This window comes from Citrus sinensis, chromosome 4, assembly GCF_022201045.2.
Source record: "Citrus sinensis cultivar Valencia sweet orange chromosome 4, DVS_A1.0, whole genome shotgun sequence".
NCBI lineage: Eukaryota > Viridiplantae > Streptophyta > Magnoliopsida > Sapindales > Rutaceae > Citrus > Citrus sinensis.
In genome coordinates, this window is record NC_068559.1 from 4,271,898 (window position 1) to 4,281,427 (window position 9,530).

General features: G+C 34.1%; 1 protein-coding gene across 5 annotated transcripts; it reads left to right on the forward strand.

Annotated features, from left to right (window-relative positions):
• The first annotated feature begins 853 nt into the window (after nucleotides 1-853).
• On the forward strand, nucleotides 854-9,230 carry LOC102631357 (uncharacterized). Of its 5 annotated transcripts, none has more exons than XM_052439482.1 (13): nucleotides 854-980; nucleotides 1,271-1,315; nucleotides 5,580-5,967; nucleotides 6,054-6,266; nucleotides 6,345-6,437; nucleotides 6,606-6,722; nucleotides 6,806-7,153; nucleotides 7,278-7,852; nucleotides 7,988-8,173; nucleotides 8,249-8,359; nucleotides 8,434-8,500; nucleotides 8,622-8,714; nucleotides 8,816-9,230. In XM_052439482.1, exons 3-13 carry the CDS (start codon nucleotides 5,590-5,592, stop codon nucleotides 8,900-8,902), a joined length of 2,268 nt encoding a protein of 755 aa, XP_052295442.1. In that variant the 5' UTR covers nucleotides 854-980; nucleotides 1,271-1,315; nucleotides 5,580-5,589; the 3' UTR covers nucleotides 8,903-9,230. The 5 variants fall into 5 exon arrangements, with proteins under 5 accessions (XP_052295442.1, XP_052295441.1, XP_052295440.1 ...); XM_052439481.1 differs by lacking the exons at nucleotides 854-980; nucleotides 1,271-1,315 and adding exons at nucleotides 3,689-4,501; nucleotides 4,595-4,700; XM_052439484.1 differs by lacking the exons at nucleotides 854-980; nucleotides 1,271-1,315 and adding an exon at nucleotides 5,039-5,446 and having other exon boundaries at nucleotides 5,580-5,825; nucleotides 5,867-5,967.
• Nucleotides 9,231-9,530: the final 300 nt, after the last annotated feature.

The following is a 9,530-nucleotide window of genomic DNA, read 5'->3' on the forward strand; positions in this document are numbered from 1 at the left end:
TTGTAGGGTTATTTTGGATCTAATAATTTAATTTATAAATATATTTTTGTTTTATCAATAATAACATTTAATTTGCAACTGCTAGGGATCTCTACTCCCTAGTGTTGGCTCGAGGAGATCTTGGCAACAACCATTGCAACAAATATATGACAAGTTTTATCGCGACAATTACTTGCTAATTGATTTCTTTGCACTTGATGTACAACACATATCATATTATATCAATTTTAAAGCTATATGCTGAGAATTCTAACATAATCAAATGCATATAGGAGCAATTAATTGATAATCAACACACCAACACTACTAGAAAAATAGGCTACCATGACAGAATTTTTGTGATAGATATTAGAAAATTAGTCATTTATCATAAGAATATGATAGACATATGATAGAATTTTCGTACATCATAAATTCATGACAGATTTCTGATAGATTTTTTATATATCAGATAAACATGATAGCGTATTAATATTTAATCAAACCATGGGTTTCGAGTGGAATTAATTTGGACATAAAACGACACCGTTTTACAGATTTAAAACATTTTTAAAATAAAAATATTTATTTAACATTTAAACGCTATCGTTTCAGTATATTGTAAACCACAAACACAAAAAAAATTCTAAGTGTTGGCACCTTTGACCCATCACTCCATCAGCAAGGGCTGAGAAACCAAAGCAGTGAAACCCCTCAAAATCCGTTTATTAACATATTTTAATCTGCAAATTGGTTTTGAAATCCGTTGCATGGAAACCGAAATCATAGTTTATGCTATTGAAGGAGCCTTCCCGTCCTTATTTTGAACCCCCATTATCTTTAACCCCCATTATTTCGAACCCATTGTTTTTAGGAACAAAATCACCACATATGCTCATTGTTGCGCCTTCGCGTCCATTATTGAAGCTGTCGGTGTCACTATTTCTTTGTATTGTTCAATCGGCGTTGGAGAAGCCATCCTGTAATCGCTGAATCCCTAGGTTTGTCATCAATTAACTTTTTTAAATTTTATTCAGAATAAATTAATTGGTCATTATAAAATTAATTGTTAGTTTTGTTGTTATTTCCCTTATTTGTTCATAATTTATGCCCTAGGTTTATCTTTATTATTACTTTTTAATTCTCGTTTGTTTCTGTTGTTATATTTTTTGTTTATTTTTTAATTCAAGAAGCTTATACTTTGTCCTTCTATTAAATCTAGAAATCGCTCAATCATTTAATTTAGCATGTCCTCATCTTTTATTTAAAAAAAATTTGTTCTAAATCGCAGGATTTCACTGCCCTGTTCCCTTTCAAACTCGATTTCTAACATCAGGTTTGTTCAATTTTTTACTTGCCTTTCCGTTCAATATTTGAAAAATGTTTGCTGCCAATGGTTTGTATGAATATTGTTATATTCTGTAAATTTTTAGTCAGAGCTTGCATGTGTGTGAAGTGATTTTGGTTGATGATATAGTACTTTTCATTTACTAGTGTCTTTTGTTGGGATGAATCCGAAACTGTGGTCCAATGGTGTTAGACATTTTCTTTAATGATTGTGAGCTAGATTTTGTGTAATTTATTGAGTTAAAAAGTAAGGCCCCCTTTTCAATTGTCTTTTTTATGTTTGAAGGAAATGGTACCATGTGGGGGCAAGTTTGGTCATGTGGACCAAGTAATGTTTAGTTGGTTATATATATATAGTCTTGTGGTCCATTAAATGCTGGATTGCTAGAATTTTTTTTTAAATAAATGTTAAATGTATGTGGGCCAAGTTATTTAGGATATTATTAGTTGGGTATGGTTAGTCGGTGGTTTTGGTCAATGATGATAGCATGTTGGTAAAGTTACATTTGTTGCACATGATGACAAGTTTTTTTTTAAACTTATTTATTTCATTGAATTTATAAATTGAATATTAATAATGTTTTGTTGCTTAATTTATTGATAATGGAAACCGTTTATCATTGCTGCCCATTAGTACATTGTGTTGAAATTTATCTCAATTATATGTCAGGTACTAGACAAAAAATGGATAAATCTTGGCTTAAATATGATAGATTGTCCGATGAGTATGAGGCTGGTGTGGAAAAATTTATTAAGACTGCAGTTGAAAGTAATCAAGAAATTAGTGTTGTTAGGTGTCCATGTGATAAATGTCAGAATTTAGCATTTCATAGGCCTAAAGAAGTGAAAGATCATTTAATTATATGGGGTCTTGATATGTCATACAAAACATGGGTTTGGCATGGGGAAGATATCCGCAACAAATCTCCTGACAATATAGGTTGCCAAAATGACAGTGGATATATGGATTATGATGGTGGTAATACTGTTGAAATGGTTGAAGATGCTTTTAAGGATTGTGATAGTGATCCTAAAGCATTGAAAAAAATATTAGAAGATTCTGAGAACCCTTTGTACCCTGGATCAAACAAATTTACCAAGTTATCAGCTTTAGTTAAATTGTACAATATAAAGGGCAGATATGGGTGGTCTGATAGTAGCTTTTCAGATTTGTTGAGTGCTCTTTCTGACATGTTACCGAAAGGAAATGACTTGCCTGTATCAATGTATGAAGCCAAAAAGACAATGAGTGCTTTAGGCTTAGAGTATATCAAAATTCATGCATGTCCAAATGATTGTATACTCTATAGAAAGGAGTATGAAAGCCTTTCTAATTGTCCTACATGCGGTGAATCTAGGTGGAAGAAAAGAGATGGTAGTGTTGCTGCTTATAGGAAGGGGGTTCCTACAAAAGTGTTATGGTATTTCCCTCCTATACCTAGATTTAGGCGTTTGTTTCAGTCCTCACAAACTGCCAAAGACTTGACTTGGCATATAAATGAGAGGGAAATAGATGGTAAGCTTCGACATCCAACTGACTCACCGGCATGGAAGTTAGTTGATGAAAAATGGCCTACCTTTGCTTTAGAGCCTAGAAATCTGCGTCTTGCCCTATCAGCTGATGGCATTAATCCTCATAGCTCTCTTAGTAGTACGTATAGTTGCTGGCCCATTCTTCTTGTAACATACAATCTTCCACCCTGGTTGTGTATGAAATGAAAATTTATGATGTTATCCTTATTAATTTCTGGTCCACAACAGCCCGGTAATGATATTGATGTGTACTTGGCACCACTAATAGAGGACTTGCAAACTCTATGGGATGTTGGTGTGGAAGCTTATGATGCCTACAAAAAAGAGTTCTTCAATTTACGGGTTGTACTATTGTGGACTATAAATGACTTTCCCGCTTATGGGAATTTGGCGGGTTGTACGGTTAAGGGTTATTATGCTTGTCCTTATTGCGGTGAAGATATGCCAAAATGTAGACTTAAACACAGTAAAAAAATGCTTATATTGGCCATCGCCGTTGGCTTCCTCATGATCATCCCTTTCGAACTCAAAAGAAACCTTTTAATAATAAACATGAAAGAGAGCCTCCTCCGAAACCATTGAATAGTGAGGCCATTTTTTGAAAGGTGGAGAGTATTGAAAACAAATGGGGTAAAGTGAAAGATAAAAAGCGCAAAAAAAGAGGCGAGAAAAAGGATGATGATGACGATCGTGTTTAGTGGAAGAAAAAATCAATATTCTTTAAGTTAGAGTATTGGAAGTACTTGCTTATTTGTCACCAGTTAGATGTTATGCACATTGAAAAAAATGTTTGTGAAAGCATCTACGGAACATTACTAAATATCCCGGGAAAGACCAAAGATGGCATTAAGTCGAGGTGGGATCTAAAAGTTTTAAAGATTAGGCAGAAATTGGCACCTGATGTTAAAGAAAATAATCGTACTTTTTTGCCTCCAGCTTGTTACACCTTGACCAAAGAAGAAAAGAAAAGGTTTTGTGAAGTATTAAAAAGCATAAAGGTTCCTGTAGGTTATTCTTCAAACATTCAGAACCTAGTGTCAATGAAAGACTTAAAACTGCAAGGTTTAAAGTCTCATGACTGTCATGTTCTCATGCAACAACTTTTACCTATTGCTTTAAGGTCTATCTTACCAGATCATGTTAAATATGCCATTATTAGATTGTGCTTCTTCTTTAATTCCTTATGCGCAACGGTTGTTGATGTGACCAAACTTGACCAAATGGAAGAAGATATTGCGCTGACCTTATGCTTGCTGGAAAAATGCTTTCCGCCATCCTTTTTTGACATAATGATCCATTTAACCATCCATTTAATTAATGAAGTTAGACTATGTGGGCCGGTATACTTAAGATGGATGTACCCATTTGAGAGGAACATGAAAGGCCTAAAGGCTTATGTTCGAAACCGTAATAACCCTGAGGGATGCATAGCTGAGAGTTACATTGCCGAAGAGGCTCTGGAATTTTGTGCAGAATATGTTTCAAATATGCGTACAATTGGGCTTCCTCCTGGACATGTTGAAACCTCTTCAATTGATAAGCCTTTGCCTGGTGGAAAATTTGAGCATGTTGATCATTCCTTAATTCATCAAGCGCACCTATATGTATTGCAAAACACAGAAGAAGTTCAGCCATTTATTAGGTTTGTTAATGTTTAACCTTTAATTTGTTCCTTTACTGAATTATTTTTAAAGAATTTGAACAGTAGCTTAATATGTAAATGTCAAATATGTAGTGAGCACATTCAATGGCTAAAGGGTCATCATTCACAAAAAGCCAAGAATGAGAGATGGTTGAGCAATGAGCACAACCGCACCTTTTCAACTTGGCTTAATAAGAAGGTTAATAATAGATGTTCCATTATATATTCTTTTTAGTAAAGTTATTGTCATGTTTATACAATAATTCATTCATTACGATTATTATTATGTAGGTATATGAGATGATAGATGATGATGAAGATGTCTCGAACATCTTGAGGTGGTTATCTCAAGGACCCCGTCCTTTTGTAGTTAAGCACCCAGGATATGACATCAATGGGTATCGTTTCCATACTCGGGAATGAGACGAACAACGAGTTCATCAAAATAGTGGAGTTAGTCTTATTGCAGTAACTTTACAAGTAGCAAGTGCCAAAGACAAAAACCCTATTCTTGGTGACATGTCTTACTATGGAGTTATTAACGACATATGGGACCTTGACTACCATATGTTTAGAATCCCTTTGTTCAAGTGTGATTGGGTTCAAAATAATGGGGGTATTAAAATTGATGAATTTGGCTTCACTTTAGTGGACTTAAATCGCCTGGGTCATAAATCAGACCCATTTATATTGGCTTCACAAGCAACACAAGTCTTTTATGTCACTGATCAACTTGATAAAAGATGGTCAGTTGTAAGTCATATACATCGTAGATGTGTTCCAAAGAAGACAAGTGCTGAGGATATAGATATCATGATGGAACACAACCCTCTGACCAATGGGTTACCAAATATTGAAAATTTAAATTACGCGGACAGATATGCAAGAGATGGCAAGCATGGCATCTGGATTGATGCTTGAAAAAGCTGATGGCATTTACTGCTTGTATGTCTTATAATAGTTTTGTGTTACGTTATCTTTTATTATTATATTTTCCTTGTATTGACTTTAGATTAACTTTTTTGACATTATTTATATGTTATATAATGTTCTAATACTAAATGTGCATTTATTGCAGGAGCAACCTTATGGATAAAGGAAAAGGACTTGCTGATGAACTCTCTAACGAGGAAAGTATTGATTATTTGGGTAATGAAGAGGTTCCTAATGAAGATAATTCAAGGGATGAGGAGGTTCCTGATGAGTTTCCTAATTCAGAGGATGAAAATGATGTTCCGAAGAGCAGTTCCACTGTGAGAGGACCAACTAAAAACTCTGGCAGGATGAGGATGAGTGGCGGGAAGCTTGTAGTGAGGTACAATGGGCTCGGTGTACCTGTTGGCCCTGAAGCTACTGAATTAGCAAGCTTTATTGGGCTGTTGGGCCGTACTTCTATTCTAGATATTAACCAAGAATGGAGAAAGATTACTCCAGATTTAAAAAGCCGTTTGTGGGAGTTTATTAAGGTAAAATGATTATTTATATTTATATATCAGAATTGAATAATGTATATGTTAAACTATTTGATCATTATGCTATGTATTTTTCTCAGGAACGTTTTATTGTTCATCCAAATAGTAAGAAGCAAGTTTTCCAAGCACTTGGTAGTGCATTCAGAAACTTCAAGTACTTGCTCACCACAAAGTATATCTTGCCACACAAGCACAATCGTAAAAGGCTGAAGCGGCCACCTTTTCAGTACAGTCATATTCCTCAAAATGTTTGGGATAAATTTGTGAATTCTAGATTGTCCACTGAGTTTGAGGTGAATAATTTTAAATGTTAAACATTTAGACATTTCATAAAACCATCTTTAAATCTAATTATGGATTGTTTTATGTAGAGAATTAGGCGTCAACAGCAAAATAAGAGAGCTAACAACAAGTGGAACCATCGTTTAAGTAGAAAAGGATATGCTGGATTGCTTGATGAAATTGTAAGTACTATGATACTAACTTGACCATTCTTGTATAGCTATTGGTATAAAGATGGTTGGTTTGATGATGATAAATTGGCAAACCTTTTGTTTTAATTTACTGCTTGCAATTCATGGTTAGTTAAGGATGCATACCAGCTGTGATATTATTATTTTTTTAAACTATAGTGCTCGGAAACTGGACTTGTCGAAACTGAAGTTGACAGGAGTGTAGCATGGAAGCGTGCTAGGAAGATGAAAAACGGTGAATATGATCCTGATGTTGATTCAGTTGTGAAGAAGATTGTAAGTAATAGCAAGGTTTTTTTTTTAAGTAGGTTCTGTTGGAAAAAAATTGATATTCATCAATATGATTATTATGCAATTAGGATGTACTGGAAGAGAAAGCTAAAAAAGGAGAATTTAAAGCTGATGCAAGAAATGATATTCTTGCACGTTCAATTGGAAGGCCTGCCACTTCTGGACATATGCAGGGTGTTGGGAAATTTATATCGCCTAAGATGTACTTTGACACTCCAAACAATTCATTTCAGATGCGACAAGAGCGACTAAACATACTAGAGAGGTTAGATAAGCAAGAAGCAGAGTTGAGTGATCTGAAGAAGAAGATTAAAAAGCAACCTCGACATTCAGATGTTGGAAGCTCAAACTTTCCATTAGATGAGCAAACAATTGAAGATGAAGCTGAAGAAATGACTGCTCGTAATGAGGACAAGGTATGATACAGATTGTTGTGCACAGTCAAGTTAAAAAATGACTTAAACATTGGATTTTAGACAATTTTAGCCGTAGTCAAAACCGTAATAACAAACCTTTTTTTTTTTTTTTTTGGCTTGTCAGTCAATCGGCATGACAAGGAATGGATCACCTGCAAAGAAGAAGCACGAAACGTTGACAAAGAAAAGGCAATCACCTAGGAAGAGGAATGAGTCACCAAAGAAGCAAGTGACTGCTGATTGTCCTGGAGACAAACCAGAAACTCCAACGAAAAGGCAATCACCAAGGAAGAAACAAGAATCACCAAAGCAGCAAGTGATGAAGAAAAGGCAATCACCAAGAAAGAAGAAGGAATCACCAATGAAGCCTCACAAGAAACCAAGAATGACTCTTGATTGTCCAAGAGACAAACCATGTAGTCCAAAGAAGAAGACATCACCAAAAAAGCCTCAAGAGAAGCCACTGTCAAGAAGAAGAACAAGGAATTATCATATTGTGCATATGAACCGGGTGCCTGGGCTTGTAATATTTGCAAATCTTTGTGAAAAGAAGTTGGCTCAAATGGGTTATTATGTACCTTATCAGTTGGATGAAGAGGTATACAAGCATCCAACTAAAGCACATATTGGTCTCGATGAATGTCAAGCATTGATTTCGATGAAAGAGCTAGGAGCAAATCATATGCATCTATACATCGCGTAAGTTTACAAAATCATAATTACTAGTTTATTTTCAATTTTTAGTTTATTACTTCCTTTCTCTGGTTTCTTTTTTTTATAGTGATATTTTTTATTGGCAACATTCTCACTATTTCATCATCTTAATTGCATCAGGATGTTGCATGCACACATGGCGAATGATATAGTGGGTAGACCATTTGGGTTCATACACACAGGACTCGTATCATCAGCCCATGATAAGGATGCCTTTGCTACAAGGGTAAAAAGAGCACAATTTATTGCCGAACGGTTGAACAAAGCAAACAAAGGGCAAATGATTTTCATGCCATATAACCATGGGTACAGTTCTATTTACTTTATATTGATGATCATTTACTAAAATTGATTCATAATTTCAATTTCTTTGTGTAATAGTTTCCATTGGGTGTTGATTGTAATTGATATGACGACAAAGCAAGCGTTTTATCTGGATTCTACGAACAACGATTTGGGTGACGACAGTGACCTGAAGGACATAGTTACCAAGTATGGTGATATTGTATTTTTAATATAATTTTATGTATCATGTTTATTTACTTACTGCATGTATTATAATGTAGTGGGATATCAATGCATGTTGCGGTGACTGGTAAAAAAAGGGTGAAACCACAGATCACAAAAGTTTTGGTAAACAATCATGACTTTCTTTTTTCTTCTTTTTTTTTGGCAGCGCATGACTTGTTAATATTTAATCACTTGAAAGAATTCATATGCATATGTATTAATGATTATTTTGTTGATGATATAGTCCCCAAATCAACCAGGGAGTACTGAGTGTGGATACTATGTGCTGAGGTTTATGAAAGACATAATTGCAGACCCGAGTTTACTTCTCCATGATGTAAGTACACATTCTTTCAGATGCATTGTCGGATTTCTTCACTTAATACTTTTAACTATATATAGTTTACTTTAGTCTAACATGTGATCATCATTTCACAGTTTAAAGGGAAATGTGAATACACTCAAAGTGAGCTTGATGAAGTGCGTCTCGAGTATGCTTCCTTTGTGTCTAAGCTGATAGTATGAGCAGTGGAGTTGATGATGATATTGTTTGATAAAGTCTTAAGTGGCAGTGAATTTTGTATGCTGGTATTGTTCCAGATGATAGTGAATCTTGATAAAGTCTAAGTGGTAGTGAAATTTGTATGCTATATTGTTTGATAAAGTCTTAAGTATAGTAGTGAATCTTGATCAGCCTGGTAGTGTTTCAGATGATATATAGTGTTGTGATGTTTTTGTATGCTGGTAATGATCCAGATGGTAGTGTTGGGATGTAGATTTGTGATAATTGAATAGATGATGTTTTGACAATGTTATGGTTATTTCAAGTGATGATTTAGTGATGTTTTGATAATATTGTTGAGATAATTTGGATGTATTGATTTTATACATATTGTAATTTTTAAATTTCAATGGAATTTATAAAATTATAAAATAATAATATTATTATTATTATTAAAAATATTAATATTATTTAAAATATTACAAATTTATGATTTAAAAAAAATTCTTTTAATAATATTATTATTTTAAAAAAAATCACATCGTGACACCATATTAGAATCATAAAGTTGTGACACATAATTACGCGCCATAATTTAAAATTGAATTAATAATACCCGCCAAAAGATTTTTCACAATAAAAAAAATTTAC

Bases quoted from the DNA above. Each gene is read 5' to 3' on its own strand.
- LOC102631357 (XM_052439480.1), top strand. From the start codon at position 5,382: ATGCAAGAGATGGCAAGCATGGCATCTGGATTGATGCTTGAAAAAGCT. The intron at 5,447-5,579 runs GTATGTCTTATA...CATTTATTGCAG, and splicing joins GCTGATGGCATTTACTGCTT to GAGCAACCTTATGGATAAAG. The intron at 8,501-8,621 runs GTAAACAATCAT...TTGATGATATAG, and splicing joins CACAGATCACAAAAGTTTTG to TCCCCAAATCAACCAGGGAG.